General features: G+C 44.7%; 1 protein-coding gene across 1 annotated transcript in view; it reads left to right on the plus strand.

Annotated features, from left to right (window-relative positions):
- Nucleotides 1-9,956: 9,956 nt before the first annotated feature.
- The window catches only part of CDYL2 (chromodomain Y like 2), a 155,158-nt gene continuing 143,333 nt past the window's right edge, over nt 9,957-21,781 (plus strand). Inside the window, exon 1 of the mRNA XM_045890692.2 lies at nt 9,957-10,128. Within this exon, the coding sequence (XP_045746648.1) occupies nt 10,105-10,128 (24 nt within the window). The 5' untranslated portion in view covers nt 9,957-10,104. The remainder of the gene's footprint in view (nt 10,129-21,781) is intronic.

Here is a 21,781-nt window from a genome sequence, read left to right on the forward strand (position 1 = left end):
TTTGAGAGAGAGAGAAATAGCATGGGGGGAAGGGGCAGAGGAAAGAGAGAGTGAATCTCAAACAGACCCCCCACTGAGTGCAAAGCCCTATGGCTGTGGCTCAATCCCATGGCCCTGAAATCATGACCCTAAGATCATGACCTGAGCCCAAACCAAGAGTCAGTTGTTCAACCGATTGACCCACCCAAGTGCCCCTTGGACTGTTGTTTTTGTACCTGGGTAACAAGTACATGTGGGTTCACATGTTTTTCTCTCTCTTTTGCATATATTTGGAATTTTCATGATATAAAAAGGGAAGAAGGAGAAGGAGAGGGAGAGGGAGAGGGAGAAGGAGAAAAAAAGGAGAAGGAGGAGGAAGGGGAGGAGAAATCTTCCTGTAGGGTTTTACCAGTACATTTAGTTGTGTTTTCTTCAGAAGCTTGTGGTGAAGAAGGGCATACTCAAGTCCTGTGCACGGGCCTCTGGGTCTCTATTCTGGGATTCTTTGGGGGAACTTTGTGAATGAAAACATGCACACTCACCTCCCAAGATGTAAGAACAGTGCAGCCTAAGTCTATTTAGTGAAGAAAAATTCCATATAATCTTCAAAGATGCAACTTTACCTATAACAAAGATAGGCTTTTGCAGGATTCTGTAGAACTAGAATTCTCAAAGTGTGGTCCAGGCAACCTCAGGGCCCCTGAAACCACTTCAGGAATCCATATGGTCAAAACTATTTTTATAATAATACTAAGATATATTTGCCTTTTTCACTCAGTCTTTCACAGGGTACTGGAGACTTTTCTAGAAGGTACATGATTCTAGATATCTTGATTGCTCTGGCAGCTAACAGAGTGTGAGCTTGTGTGTTATTTTTATGTGGTTGAGTTCCTGTGTTTTAAATTTTTTTCAATGTAACATCTCCAAATTCCTTCTTCTTGCAAAACACGGACACACAGACATACAGACACAGACACACACACAGACACACACACACACAAATTGATATTATTTGCTTCCCAGAATCCACTCACCTCCTACCCCAAGATTTCAAAGTCATAGGACAAATTCTTAATTAAGGCTCAAGGCCAAACACTTGGGTTTTCTTTCTCCCCTGATGGTCTCTGCAAAAAGTAACTTTTCCTCAAACACATAGCCCACGGGGAGTCTGGGCTACTTTAGGCCACAGAACCTCTACCTGCCCCTTCCAGAGCATATCCTTGGGTCATGGCCCTTTCTTTTTGCATCTATAAAATAGCAGACAATGAATGGCTCTTACCTTCTTGAAATGATGAAATAATGCAACATGCATATAATAACTGGGTTCTGCCTACAGTGACTGTAAGGAATGGCCGGTTTACTCCATTATCCGAAATCACTGGAGATCATGATGGCTCAACACATTACTTTTCCCTTCCTTAAGGTCATTCAAAGAATATCTTGGTTGGGTTTCTGGAAGGTCTTTTTTTTTTTTTTTTTTTTTTCCTCCCCTTCCTTCATTCCTGAGCCCCTCTCCCAATCCCAACATACTTAGTCTTTTTCACCCCTCAGTCCTCACCCCAGATTCACCCTCTATTCTTAATGTCTTCAAGGTTCTGAACATTGATCCTGTTGCCGTGTTGGGACAGCAGTAGTTCCTTACTGTGTAAGGAGGAGAAGCTAGAAAGTGGTGAAGGAAACAGGATGGTCATGTAGCCCAAGGTAGCTGCTCATGAGTGGTTAGCCTTCCTTACTGACTGCCCCATTAGAGACTCCTTACTCCATCAATTTTTGTTCCAGTCCATTGACCAACACCTTTGTTTTTGTCACCTCCAACCCAGCCCTCCTGTTATAACACCCATTATTCTGTCATTATGATCACTTCCTTACATATACTCTTAACTCCCTTTCACCTCTCTCCTTCCATTGAACACACATGGCTAATCCCACTAATTCCACCCTTGGTTACACCCAACACCCAGCTTGCCCCTGAACAACTGAATGTGACTGGATAAATCACCACCATGCTTACTGGTCTGATTAACTTACAAATACAAATATCCAGTGGGCCTTCATTACCTCCCAGCAATGCCATTGTATTTTCCCAGTCATTCCACTCTTCTCTCTGACCTGACTTCTCATATTTTCAAATCTGTCCTGAAACATCAAACACTAAAAAACCATACATTTATTGTCTAAATCCGGGTACCCTTGGGAGTAAAAAGGGGTGCTATTAATAGATTTGGGAGACAACAGACTAAAGCAGTGTTATTCCAGGCAAATCACATTCTCCTATCTGATACCTTCCTTTCTCTTCACTTTCATCTGGCGATTTCATGGCTTATCTCATGGAGAATAGAGAAATAATAGAAATGAGTTCCAAACCTGACAACAACTTCATCTGCAGCTGTGTTCTTGGCCTTCCTTGTTCTTCCAGTGGATGGTGTATTAGTTTCCTGTGGCTTCCATATTAACTTACTATAAACTTGGTGGCTAAAAATGACAAAAATGTATTCTCTCACAGTTCTGGATGCTAGAAGTCTGAAATCAAGGTGTTGGCAAGGCCACACTCCCTCTAATGGCTTTGGGGAAGAATTCTTTCTTCCCGGTTTCTGATGGTTGCTGGCAATCCTTGGCATTCCTTAGCTATAGACACATTGCTCCAATCTCTGTTCTCATTTTCACATGGCATTCTTCTGATGTGTCCCTGTCTCTATTTTCTCTTCGTATAAGGACACCAGTTATTGGATTAGGGACCAGCTTTATCCTGTATGATCTCATCTTAACTAACTACATCTACAAGTAAGGTCACATTCGAGGGTTCCAGGGGAACATGAATTCTAGGGGGACACTATTCAACCCAGTACAGATGGACTCCCAAATCCAACCCCTCCACTTTGGCTGTCTGCATCCCCTTCCCATTGGCCTTTTCAAAGACTCTGTTCCTGCAGTTCTCTCTTCTCTCTGGTGCTTGACCATTACCTCCTCTTTAGTGTGTCATTCCTATCATGGCACAGACATGCTGTCATATTGTCTATATTAAAAACCCTTCCCACATGCAGGGCTCCCCTCCATCTACTGACCCACTTCTCTGCTCTTTATAGCAAAAGGCCTTGAATGAGTCACCTGTGCTCACCATCTGCACTTCCTCTCTGCCCAAATTCTCTTTAACTCACTTTGGTCTAGGTTTCAACTTTACTGCTCCAATACAACTAGCCCTGTCAGGGTCACCAGAGATTGCCATCTTGCCAAATCCTTTCCAGTGATATTTAATGATCAGTCCTGTCTCTCACTTGGATTTGGGACACAATGCTTTCTTGGTTCCTTCCTATTTCAAGCCTCCCATTCTCAGACTCCTTTGCTGGCTCCTCACCTTCTTTCTGACCTCTAAATGCCAAATGTTTCTAGGCCCTCTTCTCTTTCAGGTCTGTGCCCACTCCACCGGTGACCATCACTAGTCCCTTTGCTTGCCATTGGTATGCTGATCACTCCTGCCACATGTCCAGTCCCAGTTCCTGACTCACCTCTTGAATACCCCTTTATCTGTACTTGCATACACATCTTAAAATTAGCATGTCCTAGAACTGAACCATCGATTTCCCTCCACCCAGCATTTATGCCACCTTCAAAATGCACCATCCTCCATTTTCCTCCCTCAGTAAATGGAACCTCCCTCCTTCCAGACTCTCAGACCAAAAATTTAGTGTTCTTCTGCTTCTACACATATCTTCCTGTGTTCCCCAGTCCCAACCACTCCCCTTCATCTTGATGCAGTCCTTCTTAGGCCACATCACTAGGATCTTCTACCTGGACTTCTGTAATGGCGTCCAGCATCCCTCTTGTCCCTCTCCATTCCATTCTCTACCCAGGAGCCAATCCAATCATGTCATTCTCTTGTTCAAAGCTTCCCCACTGACCTTTCCTCTCATATCACTTAGAGTGGAATCCAAATTCTTCGCCTACCTACAAGTCCCAACATATACCTGGACATTGGTTAGCTCTTTGATTTCCCTCTTCCTATGCTCCCTCAGCTTCACCTATACTAGCTTAATTGTGGGACCTTGATCATACCAAGTTCTTCAACCTCAGGGCTTTGCCTTTGCTGTTTTCTACCGCTGACATTCTCTGCCCTCTGATTTGATTTGTTCTCTCTCATTTTGTTCAGGTTTTAGCTCAAATGTCACCGCCTTAGTGAGGTCTTGCCTAACCACCTTATCTAAACCAATTCTCCCCTCCTGGCCCCTGTATACACCCAACTCACTTTCGCTCTGTCTTTTCACCTAGTTTCATTTTTCTTCATACTTGTTATCAATACCTGAAATGATACTATATATGCATTTTGTTTTCTTGTCCCTTTCCTCCACTATACTGTAAACTTCATGAGGGCAAGGCTTTATTTGTTGTGTTCAGTGAGAATAATACCTAGCATGTTGTACTGAATAAGTATGACTTTACTTCAATTTTTAATATTATTACAAAAGCAAAGTATTTTTAAATTAATGCTAAAAATGAAGTTTAATTAGTAGCAAGAGTTTTTGTATGGCTTGAGAAAAATATTCATTTTGAAGGTGTTATTTGATTTAATGGCTTTCTATAGGAATCCTGAACATTCAAGGATATTAGTGATACATATCAAGTTTGAAGCTAGTTTTAGTAGTTTTAATAGTAATTATAACAAATACCATTATTCAGCCCTTATTACAGTGACAGGTGCTTTGTATGGATTATCTTATCTAATTCTTAAAACAACTCTATGGGGTATTTATCACCTCAATTTACAGATGTGGTGTGGTAGTTTAAAATACGTCCACAAATTCTTTGATAGACCTCCCTTTAAAAGGTGGGAGCTAATTTGCCTCCTCTTGAGGGGGGGCTAGGCTTAGTGGCTCAGTTCTAAAGAATAGAAGATGGTGGAAGTGACAATGCTTGGTTTCTAAGATTAGATGGTCAAAGCCATTGTGACTTTCTCCTTGTTCTTTCTCTTGGATCACCCAACCTAGGTCTTAGTTTTCTCATCTTTGATGCAAAAGTCATGGGCCTGACATCCCCAGTCACACAGTCTGACGTGTTGTAAATTGCCTCTGCATCAAATAGCTTTAGCATGGATCAACACATCATATTAATTAGGGGCTCTATTCTAGAAAGAGCTGAAGCTTTGACAGTTTTGCTCTATTTTTAAAAATTTTTTATTGTTATGTTAATCACCATACATTACATCATTAGTTTTTGATGTAGTGTTCCATGATTCATTGTTTGTGTATAACACCCAGTGCTCTATGCAGAACGTGCCCTCTTTAATACCCATCACCAGGCTAACCATCCTCCCACCCCCCACAGTTTTGCTCTATTTTGTTGGATTTGGGGGACTAGATGAGAATGGCATGAGGTCACTCAAGCAAACCTATGAAGAGATCTGCATGGCTAGGACCTGAAGCCTCCTGCCAGTCAGCCATGTGTGGGCACCATCTTGGAGGTAGAACCTCCAGACTCAGTAAAACCTTCAAATAACTGCCATCCTAGCCAACATTTTGACTGCAATCCCATAAGAGATTATTAAGTCAGAACCACCCAGGTAAGCTGCTCCTGAATCTCCAACACAGAGATACTATGAGATAAGAAATACCTTTTGTTTTAAGCCACTAAGTTTTGGGGATAGTTGATTGTGCGGCCAAAAATAACAAATACATTTGTAAATGGAAGGACAGCATGGTTAAGTCAAGAAGCTCACAGCATATAGCTAGTAGTGATGATGCAAGAATCCAGGCATTCTGATTCTATAGTCTACAGGTTCAACCACCATACTATATAGAAGGTCAAGATCATGTCTCAAGTAATTGCCACATTCTAATCCACTGTCAGGGTAGTGAATACAATCTGTTCTTGGCTATTAAACTGGCTGGTCTTGCTCCATCACAAGGTCATGTTCTAGGCAGCCACTGCCCTTGCTTCTAAGTCCTCATTCTGCCCCAGGTTTGTTCCACCATATAGTGGATATCTATCTCACCAGTATGTCTTTGTCCATTCCTCTGGGCTTCTGCTCATTCCCATTTCCAATCATGTAATTCTGGTAAAGCTGCCAAATATTGTACTCTTCTTGCCCCACAGGTGGGTATGTGACTTAAGCTGGCCAATCATAGAGTACTATCAGTGATTGACTACAGTAATTGGGCCACAATAAGAGCATATGATCTACAATCAGCCAAGCAGAGCCTTTCCCTGGATTTATATTATATTATATTATATTATATTATATTATATTATATTATATTATATTATATTATATGTCCTTTGAGAGCTTGAATCCAGCCAACCCTGAGAGCAATTCCATCCTTTTCTAATCTATGTGAGTCAATAAATTCTTTGTTTTAAATCAGTTTGAGTTGAGTTTTATCACTTGCCCTTAAGTTATGACTAGTATGAAGAGTCTGTCCTAGTTTTTGGAATATGATAGGTATCTCCCATTCTCCATAAGCAACAATGGTTCTATGTCATTTGAAGAATCTGGAACAGAACTGTGCATTGGTTGGGTCACCCTTCCCACAGAGGATGAAGAACCTTCCCTTCATCCTTCAGGAAGCATCTGGATTTTCTGGAAGCCAGGGATGGTCTGGAGGCAAGCTCAAAATAGAACAATGTTATGACGGATGGGTAGTTCAGTCACTCAGTTTAAAACCTTAGTCATCTCTGTATCCTTTCTTTCCTTAGTTGCTCACCCCTCCCCCAACTCTCAACACACACACACACACACACACACACATCCTGTTAGTCATCAAGTCTTGTTGATGTGGATCAAATGCTTTATGGAAGTAAATGGAGTGACCATAATGAAAGTTGGTGGCTGGCAGGGTTCTTCCTTGCAAAATCCAGTTTTTCTTCTTCCTTTCTACTGCTACCTCTATGGACCACTGCAATTGGTCTCCCTATCTCTAATCTCAACCCCTAAAGTCCATTTCTCCTATTTCTTCTAGAATTTGTTTTCTAAAGCACACTTTTGATTGGTACATGCTTTTGATGATTTAAAAGTCTTCTCCTGGGTGCCTGGGTGGCTCAGTCATTAAGCGTCTGCCTTCGGCTCAGGTCATGATCCCAGGGTCCTGGGATCGAGTCCCACATCGGGCTCCCTGCTTGGCGGGAAGCCTGCTTCTCCCTCTCCCACTCCCACTCCCCCTGCTTGTGTTCCTGCTCTCACTATCTCTCTCTCTGTCAAATAAATAAATAAAATCTTAAAAAAAAAAAGTCTTCTCCAGTTTTTCACTGCTGACTTGTTAAATTGCAAACCATTCAAGACTCTCCATGAACTGATCCACATTTGCTATCCAATGTCCTATGACCTTGATGGATCAGTCTTCCAGTCTTCTAGCACCCCTCCCATTGCAGCATCACCTACCACTTACTCTTACCTCTTTCCCTAAATAAAATACTGTCCTTCCTTTCCAATAAGTCTTCAAGATACATTTCAACTTACCTCCTTCATAAGATATTCCCTGAGCATGCCAATCCACAGTGAATATACTCTTCTGTGAATTCTGTAACAATTTTTGTCTAGACAAGGTTTTTTTCAAAGTGTGCTCACATTCCCAAAGAGAATTTGGCCAGTACAAGTCAAGTTTTTGGTGTTTTTGTAAAACTACTGATTATATATTCAAATTTGTCTGAGCAGATTATTTCCAAACCGAGTTTCTTTCTTGTCTTCTACTTCCAAATTACATCCTCATGCTATGATGGTGCATTTATTCCCAAGTACAAATTAAGGATCATTAAGATTTGTTTTGTGACCTACAGATTGAAAACTTTATCATTAATGTTATTATTTAAAACCATAACCATTGGGAAAATAGTATAAAAAGGGAAGAGGACTGCTATAACAATTTCTACAGTTTTTAAACCAAATATACTTTATTTCTGCACATTCACCCTTCCCCCCTCATTGTTTTAATATGAGATTTTAACTAGAAATTGGTATAAAATCTGTTGTATTGGCATAGCCTGACAAACATTCATTGTGTACTCACTCTCTGCCAGGAATAGTGATAGATACTTGTGATACAAAGATAAACAAGCCCCTGTGGGAAGAAGAAGAGTTTTCCAGATGGATTCCATGTGGAAGGACATTTTAGACAGAGGGAACAGCATATGCAAACTTGTGTGTCCTGGAATGAGCCAGACATGAAAACTCTGTGGTTCAGATTCTAAGCAACTTTTTTTTATTGAAAAATTTGGTGACTTTTAAAAGTTTGACAGCCTCTAGATTAAACCCTTTCTCTTGGGGCGCCTGGGTGGCTCAGTTGGTTAAGCGACTGCCTTCGGCTCAGGTCATGATCTCAGGGTTCTGGGATCAAGCCCTGCATTGGGCTCCCTGCACTGGGCTCCCTGCTAGGCAGGAAGCCTGCTTCTCCCTTTCCCACTCCCCCTGCTTGTGTTCCCTCTCTCGCTATCTCTTTCTCTGTCAAATAAATAAATAAAGATCTTTAAAAAATAATAAAAAAATAATAAAAAAATAAAAATAAATAAACCCTTTCTCTTTGTCATACACTCTTCTCCACCATCTCTCTCTCCACCAGGGCAGTTCAGGGTCCTGATTCAGACACAAATAACCTTTATTGGGTTCCACTGCTATAGGCCACATCATATATATACATAGATCTCTACTTAATTCTCACTTCATTTTAGGTGTTTATCACCATCCCCAATTTAGAGATGAGTAAAGTGACTTGTCTAAAGTCTCATAAATAGGAAATGAAGGAGGATGTGAGTTATGTCCACTTCTCATCTGGAGAAAATGACCAACTGGGCATTTTTGGTGCTGGGATGAGAAAGACCTTCCTTCTAAGTTCAGAACAGCCTGTCTTTCCAGATTCTGATTTAACCGTATCACTTATAGAGAGAAGCCTTTAAACAGAAGGGTGAACATTTACCCAGGATCTTGGTAGGGAGAGACTTTAAGGAGTTTGTACTTGAGAGTACTTCTCCAGTTCTTTGAGCTCTGGAGTTTGGCACGTAGTAGGAACTCCTTTTTGTTGAACGACTGAATCCTGTTCACATGCCTGTGGCTAGTCTCTCTTCTTGGATTCAAAGCCCCTCGAGGGCAGGGTCCCAGTTATGCCTATCTAGGGACACTGTGTAGTTCGGTAGGCTTTGGAAAATGTTTTAGTGGATGACTGAATGAATGGGGGACGGAGGGCAGCTGTAGATGGGAGGCCACGCCTGGATCTAAAGACTTTCCAGGATTTAATGGGGGGTGTCGTGTTGGGGCCTCTGCTTGGGCCACGTCTTTCCTCCTCCCCGGGGCCTACACGTCTTACAAACCAGACTGGAGGGAGGGGCTATGCAGCCAGGGAGGGGCTGCGCAGCCCCTAGGGGCCAGGTCTTCTAGTACAGCGCCCACTCCCTGCCTGGGTTGGGTGGGGGTGGGGAGTGGAAGAGGTGAGGCCCCGGGCCGGCTGAGCCCAGCCGGGGCCCCTTCCCTGGGACCTGCCACGGCAGCTTTCTACCTGCCTCCCCGGCCGCCCCTTCGCTGCCCCGGGCCGGGTGCGCCCAGCGGGCACCTGGCCCGCCACCCCGGGGGGCCCCGCCGCCGCCTCCGGAGCCGGCCCGGGGCGGCGGGGCGGGCCCGAGCGCTCCACGGCCCCGGGACCGGTCCCCCGGGGCGCGGCCGGGCAGCCGCCCCCGCCCCCCCTCCCCGGGGGCCGGGCCGGGCTCCCGGGGGGCGGGGACTCGCCCAGTGGCAGCAGCGTCCGGGCCGGCGGCGGGCGCGGGGCGGCTTCCTGCAGGCGGCGCCGGGGCGAGCCGTTGCCCGCTGCAGCCACCGCCGCCGGGTCGCCGGGTCGCGGGGGCCGCGGCGCTCGGGCCGCGTCGGTGCCTCCCGGGCGCGCTGCGCGGCCGTCGCTGCTGCCCGCGCTCGTGCCGCCGCCGCCGCCGCCGCCGCCGCTGCCGGTTACGCCAGCCCCGCCGCCGCCCGCTCTGATTCTGCGCATAGGCAGCCCCCAAGCCTGTCATTCTGCAAAAACACAGTTTACTCAACACACCACACACACTCACACACACACGCGCGCACACACACGCGCACACTGGCCCCCTCGCGCACACGCACGGAGGGCGCGAGCGAGCAGACGCGCACACCCGGCGAGCCAAGTTCCGCAGCCTGGCATGGCTTCTGGGGACCTTTACGAGGTACGGGGACGCGGGGGCGCGGCCGGCCCCGGCCCGCGGGCGGCGGGCGGCGGCGGGCGGCGGGCGGCCGGGACCGGGCCGGGGCCGGGGCCGGGGCCGGGCGCGAGCCGGAGTTGCCGAGCCCGCGGCGGCGGCGGCGGCCGGAGGGCGGCGGGGGCCGGGCGCGCCTCCCGCCCGCCCGCCCTCCCGCGGCGCCCGCGCCCGCTCCCTCTTTCTCTTTCTCTCGCACACACACTCTCTTACTCCATCTACTTTGCGGCCTTGGAGGGGAAGGAGGAAGCCGGGCGGAGCCGGGGCGGGGGAGGTAGCGGTCCCGGGGAGGTGTTTCTCGCCCGACGAGCCGCCTCGAGTGCAGAAAGTACAGGTAAAAGTCGGCGCCGGACGTGCCGGGAACGCTGGGGGCCGCGCGGCGGCCGGCGGGGGTGCGGGGCGGGGGGTGCGCGGCCCGGGGTGGGCCGGGGGCGCCGGAGAGGAGGGGGGCGGGCGTGGGAGCGGAGCCCAGCCCCGGCGAGGCGGGGTCCGGGGGGGGGATGGAGGGAGACTGCGAGGGGGGCATCCGGGTTGGGGTTCGGGAGACACCCGCCAAACCAATCCCCGGGGCCACCGGGCCGCCGCCTCCCTCCCCCCACCTGCTGCCCCCGCCACCGGCTCGGAAGCCCTCCAGGCCGGGGCGTGGGGGAGGTCCTTGCGGGTGTCGTGCTCGCTGGGGGCGAGAGGGGGCGCTGCAGAGGGCCCTGTGTGGAAGGGAGGAGAACATGGAAGTCGGAGGTGGGTGGTAACATGTTGCTGGAGGACCTGGGATGTCAGCCCTGCTCCAGACACTCTGCGTCACCCTCAATGGATACCTGTCTCCAGGCCCACCCAGGTCCACCCAGGTAGTGGCCAGCCTCGGAGACTTTGAAAGCGTCTTAAAAGTGGTCAAGGAAGATGTTAGTCTGGCGTCTGTGAAACAATGGAGGAATAGCCTTGGCCTCCCGGAGTTGGGTTGTAGCTAGCTCTGGACACAACTGTTCCAGCTTTTGGGTTCCCAACAAGTGGACAAAACGAGAAACAAGCCCCACTCCCTGGGAAGAATGCCTCCAAAACGGTGTTGGCCCCAAGGTGAGGGTCAGAGTACGGAAGAGACCAGCCATCTTCAACCAGAAGGCCCACTGATCCTCCAAGAAACCAGCGTCAGCGCTCGGCCTGGACCTGCTCTCCCCTAAATAAATAAGTCTGTGAACACCAGCCCTTCTTCTCAAGGCTCCTGGCTGAATTGAGATGAGCACCCTGAAGGGGTGGAATTAACCTAATGGGTTAGAAACTACAGGGGTGATTCACCCACAAGAGACTGTAGGGGTGATTCACCTACCATGAGCTTTTTCCTGTGGGCCCTATGGGCGGCTGAAGCTTTTCAGATGGTAGATTTGCTGGCTGTTGTGAGAGAAGAATGGAGAACAGGCAAGTTAGTGTCTTGGCGTCCTGTGTGACTGGGGTCTTTCAGATGATGCTGGACTTGGTGAGTCCCAGTCATGGACACTACTAACCAGTGGGCTCAGATGGAACAGGTGGGTGATCTTAGCACTCCTTGAAAGAATGCTGCAAATTGACCTCAACCCTACTGCCTTCCTCATCCTTATGCTAATAAGGAAGGTGAAGTTCGGTAGAAATCTGATGAAGAACTTTGACAGATCATGGCCAATGTGTCATGCAAGCACTTAGGTCTATTTCAAGATGGCGGACAATGTCTGAAACCAAAAGTCGAAGCACAGTAAAATGGGAGGTCTGATTGAGCTTTTCAAAGTATAACCAGCACTGTTAGGACATTGGTCAAGAGTAGACACTCTTTAGGGGCAAAGCTTATCTCCTGAGCAGTGTGGATTTTTATGCCCATTGATACTGAGTCAACCTAGAGCTGCTCACATGGCCTGGGTGCATTGTGAAGGTATTAAAAGGCTGTATCAGGAGCTGTCAGTATTTCTGCATTTGAAGTTTGGAACTTATGAACCTTCTGGGGATAATTTCTTTTTTAATGTTCACCTGAAACTATCTTCAACATTGGTAATCATAATATGTTAAGGGGAATTTTCACACTGGCCTTGGAACTATCTTAGCACCTCAGGAGTTATTGCTGGAGTTCGATAAACAGGACAATAATAATAATTACTTATGTGATAGTAGGTAATTGTACTAGATGTGAAGTAGTTTTCCTATAGCTGATTATTTGTATTGTCATTACTAAAAGAGCTAACTTGCATTATGAGACTATAACCAATGTTAACATTTTTATGGGCTGTGTCTACATTATATAACATATACAGAAGAATCTAATTTGTTGTCCAAATTTAGCTTTAAAAACAATTAAGTGCGGAGAGATGTACATTAGCGTATATATTTCTAACTGTAAAATTGTGTGTGTAAAAAATAGGATGTTGATTTAAGGACAGATCTTGGAATACCTAGTATATTGACCTTGAAAGACAAAAAAGAAGAAAACTGGTCTTACTCTTAATTATGGTATTACATTGATTAAATATTATATTCAAGTATATAAAGATGGCTTCTTATAACCTCTAACCAAGAAACCATACCTTGAGTGGGCTAAGAACAATGATATTTGTAATTGATATATTTTACCTGTGTATCCACTGACACCATCCTTGACCCTTTATAGTGAAGATACGTTTTGGATTATAGAGATTCTTCATATTCTCATTGGTGCTTCAGATAATTGTAAAGAGTAAACCTTCCTCAGATAGCATTTTTTTTAAGGAATAGATACTGATTTAAAAACTGTCAGAAAATAAAAACTTTATGTAATGGCACTCTTCAGTCATAATGAGGAAGTACAGAATCAAGCTCCCTTTCCAAAATTTTCAATCTTGATAGGTGGTTCTGCTTTGTTTCCCGTATAGAAGAGTTCTTACCCTCTTTTGGTGTATTATAGTCATCACTTATAGAAAGGTGATCTTAAATATTGGCTGATTAACTTAGAGTCAGGCATCTGGATACAAAATGAAATTCTCATCCAGATGCTCTGGTCTACATTCTGCTAGATGTAAGTGTCATAAAGTGGCAGTCTGTGAGCAGGTCTGGGCTATCTATGTATTTTGCTTTGCCTCCATGGTAGATAAGAAAAATGGATTTGAGTATCTTTAGATGGTGCGTGTCATCTCTATTTTGTCCTTGTCCCAGTGCTCCCTATTACCATGTGCCCATTCTTACATTACTTACCTGGCTCCAGCAAGCATTAGAGTTTGCAACCCCAGGAATATAGTCCATCATTCACTAAGATGTTTGGGTATGAGGAAGACATAATCAGGGAATAACGAGCCCAATTCTCTTGTCTAGTCCCTCTCTGTGTCCCTAGCTCCTTGCACATTCAAATACTCATTGACAGAATCAGTGAACAGAAGACCGAATTAAGGGTTTATAAAGTATGTTGGCTGACCTTTGTTATCCTTGTATTGAGTGTTTACCTTCTGTTCTCTTTTCCTCCCCAGCTTGTGATCACTCAGTGGTGGTAACACCATGTGTATGGGTGGCTCTCAGTTCTCTCTGGAAGGAAGTGTGGCTGAGTCCCTTTCCAAAGACCCAGACTGTTACTCATTAGAAGGATTGAATGCAACTAAGCTTCAACCATGTGGCTTTCCATGTGACTGTTGGGTGGTGTTTAACACTCCCTTGTGATTAGCTGACAATGGTGGAGGAGGTCTCTCTCTCCTTCTTTGGCAAAATTGTTCAAAGAGAATGCTGTGTATCTGTAGACAAAGTCAGTAGCAAAGATGGACTTGCCAGGGATAGTTCCTTGTGTGTTTGTCAACAGTTTATTTATACACCCCAGAGTTCTTTCTTAAAAGGATGAAATGTGTCATATGTCTTTTTTGGGGGGAGAAATGATAAGCATGCCTGCATCCATCCATCTCTAATATATGTATGTGTGTGATTATGTGTATGTTTGTGTGTGTACATATGAAAATACTGCCTTCCTTTCATTCCCAATAAGATGAATAGCAATAATAATAGGGTAATTTTAGTTTTTTGAAAGTTTACTTTCGTTAAAAATCGACTCTGCTACAATGATGAACGTGCGCATTCTGCCTTTGTATTCTGCAAAATCACACACTAAAAAATGGGAAAATATGGGTTTATGGGAAAAATAGGATTGAGGCAGACTGTTGAAAACTTACGGAATTTTGTAAGGAGGAATTTTGGGCTCATGCCTTCTCTCTATAGATCGCAGGGGGCATTTGTTTCTAATAGACACCATTTTCATCAAAATTACATCTGGCCTAGGGCATAGGCCTCTTCATTCTTCTTTATTGGGAGAAATGTTTTCATAGCTTCTTCATCTGCAGCTTCGCCAGGCAGGTTAACCTAGGAGAAAGCATAGTGGTTCTGAAAGCCATAATCTGCCACCACTCGTGTTAAAGGAAGGCACTGGAGTGCATTTTCAGCTTTGTTCCAAGGTCTTCATGTATCATTAAGTCTTTCTGTTTCTTTGTGAGTGTGCATTGCTAGATTGCTTCAGAATATTAACAAGCTAGGAAACATAAGAATCAATACAACTTACTTGTTATACTGACATCATTTCCCTATTTACCAGTCATACCCGAGGTAATTCCTGTCAAACGTGTAGTAGCCAAATAGGCGGTCAGTGATATATCTTCTCTGTACCACTATTTGAAGAAACAGATATCTTCAAAGAGAATATATTGGTTGAGTTGAATTGATTCCTTGGCACATAGTAGGCACCTGGTGAATATTGAATGGAACTATGATTCTCCTGTCTTTTGAAAGTTATTTTAAATTATCCCCTGTGGGTAGATATCAGCTTATTTTCAGATAGACTTTTATGTCAAGTCATTCTTCATTGCATAAGATCATTTCTTCAGGGGCTTAAACTGTCCTTGAAAGGAATTTATACAGCTCCTTGCAATCTGACCAATTGCTAAGGAATGGTTCAGACATGGTAATTATCTAAGATCGAAGTATTAGAGACACACATTTAGATTCCAAAGTTACAGGTCTTTCTGTGTCTCTTGGATGGTGAAGAAAGATATAGATATGGCTGAATTCATAGCACCATCTTTGATTTGTTCATTATATATTACTAGAACCCAAATATATGCCAGTCACTAGGGAGAAGATGAGATTGTGTTTTCCATAAGTCCATAGTCTGGTAGAGATATAGTTAAGAAAATATGCAGTTTGGGCACCTGGGTGGCTCAGTTGGTTAAGCGTCTGCCTTTGGCTCAGGTCATGATCCCAGGGTTCTGGGATTGAGTCCCACATTGGGACTCTGGGACTGCTTCTCCCTCTCCCTCTGTGATCTCTCTCACTTTCACTGTCTCTCAAATAAATACAATCTAAAAAAAAAAAAAAGGAAAATATGAAGTTTATAGTGCAATGGGAAAAGTGTTAATACAGGGGAAGATGGGGCTCTCTGGGATGTTGGGGGGAATCTAGCCTTGGGGGGAGTGGAAGGCTTCTTAGGAGAGGTGGTGGCCATGGAGGAGTGTAAGAAAATGAGCTCTACCCACCCCTCATCCCTTCAAATTGAGAGAAAGGCAGGAGTTGAGGGATAACTCTTTTGATTTTTGTTTTGGTCCATTAGGTGGATAGTGGAGCCAGTCATGGAGATGGAGAGCCCAGGAAGAAGCATTAATTGAAAGCAGTGGGGTGGTGGAAAGGACAGTGAGTTCAGAGTGTTTGTGGAACATCGGGGTATAGAGGTCCACAGCCGTAGCCATGTGAGCCTGAAGCTGGGAGGAGCACCTGGCATGGGTGATTGGGAATCATTAGTGTATAGATCATAATAAAGCCGAAGGACCAGGTGTAAACATGAGGAGGGTCCAGTGAGGGGATACTGGAGAAAACGGACATTTAAAGGATGGAAGAAGAGAAAGAAGTGATACCAGATTTCTAAGGAATAGGAAGACAGAAGGAAAAACAAGAGGCTCTGCTGTTATGGAAGGCAGTGGGAAACAGTATTTCTAGAAAGAAGGTGTAGTCTACAGTGTCCTTTGGATTTAATAACCAGGAAGTCATTGATAACCTTAGGGAGCATCTGTTCCATAGAGTGTGTTGGTGGTGAGGGAGGGCCTGATTGCAGTATGATGATGAGCAAGGGGGTTTGGGGAATGTGGATACAGAGACATCGTCTGTGGGCAGCACTTTTAAGAATCTTGGGCATGATTGTGTAGAGAGAGTGAATATGATATGCAGGGGTGAAGTGGGAGAATGGATCAGCCATCTCCATTCCCTTGGTTCTGCACATGGCTCTGCTACTTTGGATGACTTGGATAACAACTGTCATGTAGACAGCGGGTTATGGGACTTGCATTTGTGAGGAAGGGATTTTCCATAAGCCCTACAAACCCCTCTCCTGCTGACCTATGACAGTGGGGTCTGGCATCTTCAGTAATTTTAGCTGGAGAAAAAAGTAGAACATATATAATGTGGTGATACAGAACGTCTCTACAGATCTTGGTCAAGGAAAAGATCTTGCTAAATTGAGGACAAGGAGATAAATTTCTTCATTAAGGGTTTGTCATACCAGCATTTTTCTGGCAGGAGAGGGATGGTGGACAGATCACCATGGTGCTATAGATAAATGGGCATGAGAGTGTTTTAGGTGTCAACTTAGCTGTTCTGTCAAATGCCAAAGTAGGTCTTGTTGTGAGGCTACTTTGTAGATGTGATTAAAGTCCATAATCAGTTGAATTTAAGGGAGATAGTCTAGATAATCTTGGTGGGCCTGATTCAGTCAGAACTGAGGCTTACCTGAAGAAGAAAAAATTCCACCTGTGGATAGCAGGTGCCGTTGGGAAGAGTTCCAGCTTGCTCTCCCTAATGACCTGCTCTGTGGACTTTGGACTGGCCTAGCCAGCCCCCCCCCCCCCCCACCATAAGCAAATTCCTTGCAGTCTATCTCTTAATGTATATCCTAGTGGTTCTGCTTCCTTGACTGAATCCTGATTGTTAACAGCCAGGTTTCTGGTCCACCCTCTACCACTTGAAAACAGCGTGCTCCTAGATGTGTCCTTTAGGTTTTTTGAACCTGGATGGCCTGTGCTGTACAGGGAGATCTCTTCTGTTTTTGAAATCTCTCCCTCTGGTTGTGCCTGTTACTTCTTCAAATAAACCTCACTTAGTAGGGAGTGTCATCATCTTGTTTGTCTGCATGTGTGAAGAGCTTCAGGAACTCTGCCAGGCCTTGGTGTTCTGGCCCACGGGGCTTGCTCCTGAGCATGGCACACACTGCCATGCCAGGAATTTCCCGGCCAAGGGGCCACCACGCTATTCTCAGTTTCTTGACCAGGGAGTTTTCCTCTCTGATTTTCATGTCCTTGTCTTCTAGTCCAGTGTTTTAAAAATTACGTTTCAGCGGGCCTTACTAACAAGCCATGGAGCTTATACAAAGTCTGGATTTGAATTTTCTTTAAAGAAATAGTCATTTGTTTAATAATCCATCAATCAAGGATTTATTATTTGTCAACGGTGTGCCTAGAACCATGCCAGATGCTGAGGCTGTAGCCACAAATGTCTTCTAAGCTGTTGTTCAGAATGTGACAAAGGCCTAACACCCACATATGGTTATATACCACACTTTTAACACATTGGAGTGTTCAGTACATTAAAAGGAACAGCCAGGTCAACTATTTTTTGTGAGTAGACCTCAGAATAGAGCTTTTCTTGCCATCTCTGGACATATATTTGAACTTCTGGTAAATGCACTGTTTTAGCAACATTGTAGGTCTGCAATGTTCTTAAAAAAAATTCGGACCTGTTTATAGCTCCTCACATACGATTATACAGGCAAATATGCTTTACAGCACAGTACACCCCACTCAATTAAAAACCACTCAAAGTTCAAATGATGGTGGTTAGTGAATGTTCTAGACATGGTTTAATAATCATTGTGTGATAACTGACCATCTAATGCTTTGCCTCCTTATATTATGTAAAAGAGAGTGTTGGTGGTTTATTGAGAGTTCTAGGTCATTCTGCCCTTTTTTAATTTGAGAGAAGGAATATCAGTAGTTGTTATGTATTAGAGGGTCAGCCACAAAACAAACATTTCCTTTGTTTCTTCTTTCAGACTTCAGGATCTGTTAGAATGCAGAATACCCTGAGATTACAGTACAAGATCATAAAAACAAAGCAAGCCAAACCTGATACCAATTACAACCACTTTTCTTAGCAAATTAAAGATTGTTTTCTTATTTACAAGCAAACCAAATGCAGAAATAAATTGTTGAGGCTGTAACAGGAAGACAGCTAACAGTCTTGGACCTCACTGAAAAATTTCATTATTAATCAAAATAGGCATTCTTGCTCTCATGAATTAGCTTAGTGCTAAAAAAGTGGCAGAAGTTAAACTTACAAAAGACATCTACACTAAGAAATTATTGCACGTATTTGGTTTTATGTGTTAGGTTTCCCCGAACCATTTTTGATTGGGAAAAGGGTTCTATAGCTAAGTTCCAGCATTTTCTGCAAGGCTCTAAACTCTATGAGGGCAGGACCATGTCTGTGTTAGTTGTGATGGCATTCCTAACTCGTGGCCCTTTCCTGGGTACATGGTAGCTTTTCATTAAATATTTGTCGAATGAGTGATTGAAAATATTTGAAACCAATGTATGCCCTTAGGCCACCTTGCCTTTCTCTTGAGTGAGCTTCCTTTACTACTTCCTGTAGGGTTTTACTCTAAGATGATTCCTTCAGGTTGTCCTTGACATTCAAGATTCCATTTTTGCCTTCCACCAGATCCTGTATAGATTTATTAGGTAATGAAAGTCCCTTAAAGCAAATTGAAACATTTAAGGCATTGTCCTCATGATGAGTGATAACTGGATTGCGAGTGGCCATTCTCTGAATCTGGCATGTGACAGAGCCCCTTTCACACCAACACACACAAAACTGTACTTTACAGCTACCTCTGTCCCTTGCAGTTCTGCCTCATAGCTCTGCTCTAGCCTCAGTGACTTGGCCTAGTTTGATATACACCATCCATTTTAGGTTGAGCTGCCTGGACCCAAACTCAGAAATGGAGAATTCTATCTAGAGGGTGTACTGAAGGCTCTCAGGAGAAACACGTGTAAGGAAGTGAGGAAGGCAAGGTGGGACAGATGGAGAAGCTGACCTGCAGTGACGTCACAACTGAGGTCTCACCTGATGCTATGGAAGCCTCTGGATCTGGGATAGCCCTTCAGAAATGTCCTACATTGAGGGCAGGGAACTGGGTCCTCATCTGCCTGTATCATCCAGTCACTGCTAGCAGGCGGTCCCACGGTGGGGTGGGGAGAGGTGGGGAGTGTATTCTTGGGCAGGGCATTTCCCTTCGAGGGACACATCTGTGAACCTTCTGCGGCAGAGATATTCCTAGAAGCTGAGGGGATGGGCACATGGACCCTGACAAGGGGACCTGGGTGTAGTACATATGATCCACTGCACCATCAATTCTTGCCATTTTGATTGGTGAGCTGATTGGTGAGTTCCGCTCTCAGTCCTCCAGCATACACATCTGTCACCTTGCTTGTATTTTAGGTTTTTGGTGCCTCACTTGAAGACATCATTTGTCACTTGCCAGCTTCTTGGGGCAGCCCAGGTCTTGAGTACTGACAGACTGGCCATGTGTTAGGATCGTGCTTGTGACTCCTTTGTTTTTCCATTTGGCATGTAGCACAGCATTGCGTGCAGGGAAGTAGTTCACATGCTGTCATTTCTGCTGGGTCTCCATCCCTTACTCTTGAAACATTTTCCTTGACTGATTCTCCCACTCCTGAGTTGCCTCTGTGTCCTCACTTTCTGCTGCCTGTTTCTTAAACTTCGGAGATTCTTAGAGTTTTGACCCAAGGTTCTTCTCTCTCATTGTGATGAGTGACTGTATGGATGATTTCCAAGTCTCTGACACTTGCCTGGGTTTTCCCTCTCAACTCCAGAGCTACCCCTCTTACTCCACTGGGACTCTTTACACTCAAAATATCCAAAGTTGAGCTCCTATGTAAATCTCACCTCTTCTCCTTGGTTCCTAGCCTCATTAGTACCTCTGTCCATCAGTCCCACAGCTAGAAATATGGCCTCCTTTGTGCTGCCCAGACACCATGTATGTTCTGTTGGATCAGTATCCTGCGTATTTCCCAAATCTGACCTTTTCCCTTCATATTATCTCTCCCCACTTGAATTCAGGAGGCAACTCCCACAAATTGGGTCACTCCAGAACCTCTCAGCTGATATCTGTGCATCTAGTCCAGTTTTTCTCCATACTGTACTCATGAGGAACTTTCTAAAATACCAGTGTGGCCATATCTCACCTCCTGCTGGTTCTCTGCTTACAGCTGTATTCTGTCCAGAGATTGGCTCTTGGTTACCGGAATGTTCCACATGCTCTCTTTTATTTGTGCCTTTCCAAATGACTAGGGTGCTCTCTGTTACTAACCCTGCCACCTTTTTGCTTCCTTAAATCCTGCTCATCCTTTATGTCTCAGTTTAGATGTTACTCTTGGCAAACCTTCCCTGGCTCATCAGGGGTTTTCTTTGGGCTCCTGTAGGACCCCATTCTTCCCTCATTATGGTACTCATTTCAGTATGTTGTAATTTATCATCTTATTTTCTAAGTCTCCTACCAGGTTGTAAGTTTTTTTTGGGGGGGGGGGCAGGTATTCTCTCTGTCTTGTTCAGCTTTAGCACCCAGCCCAGTGCAGGACACAAAAAGCAATCTGTGTAATGAAGGAATAAATATATTCAGAACTTCCATTTACATAAAAATTGACACTGATCTTGACAGTCTGTTTTGCATGAAGTTTGGACTGTCAGTCTTTCAGTTTTCCTAAGGGCATATAACTCTCAAGTCTGTTTTCTGTGTCTTTCATTGATCAGTTGATCAGTGGACTTTGGTTTCTCATAAGCAAAACTCATGGACAGCGTTTGGCTTTGTATTATCAGTAAAGCTAATGCAGTCTTGTAGTCAAAGGATTGCTGAGTCTTGGGGTTGGGTGGAAGTTTGTAAGTCATCTGCTTAGTCTTTCACCAACATCTCCGAGAAGGGATCAAAAGTGAGGGCCTCTTTTACTCTCTTGAAGGAGACAAATGCTTGAAAGGCTGAAACTGGCTATTTGCCTTCACTAAAATCTGAGTGTATCACACATGAGACAGACAGTATCTTGCTGGACTCTTCCGGAAAGTTGCCTTGAAAATCTTGACGTCATTACTGCTTTATGCAAGGCTTAGTAAAGGAGGCCAGCAAGGCTCAACACAGCCTTGAGTCTCGTTTAATTCTCTTGTTGATGAAGAATGGGGTCAGGACCCACTTCACCAGCTGATACCACAGGCCTTGACATTATGGGAAACACTTGATGTCTAAACTTTTCCTGGAAACCCAAACTTATTTGTGAACTTCTACTGGTTAAAAGGTGAATGGGTAAGATTTTAGTGTCTTGATGTTTACGTTGCTGTGTTTGTTGTCTGTGTTGCCACCTAAAACCACTTTCACTCTGAAGACTATGGTACACATGGAGATCTGTGAAACGGACTTTGCTAGGGGTCTTGTAGTTAATAGGAAGAGGAAGAGAACCACACAGTGGCTGCCTTGGGGATGCAAACACATATGGACCTTCTTCAAATGATAGAGCTAATTTTCTCTCTGAATTGATGCGTATTTTGGTACTAT

This window comes from Mirounga angustirostris, unplaced genomic scaffold (assembly GCF_029215605.1).
Source record: "Mirounga angustirostris isolate CCGP_5_RB_7025 unplaced genomic scaffold, mMirAng1.0.hap1 SCAF_16, whole genome shotgun sequence".
Lineage (NCBI taxonomy): Eukaryota > Metazoa > Chordata > Mammalia > Carnivora > Phocidae > Mirounga > Mirounga angustirostris.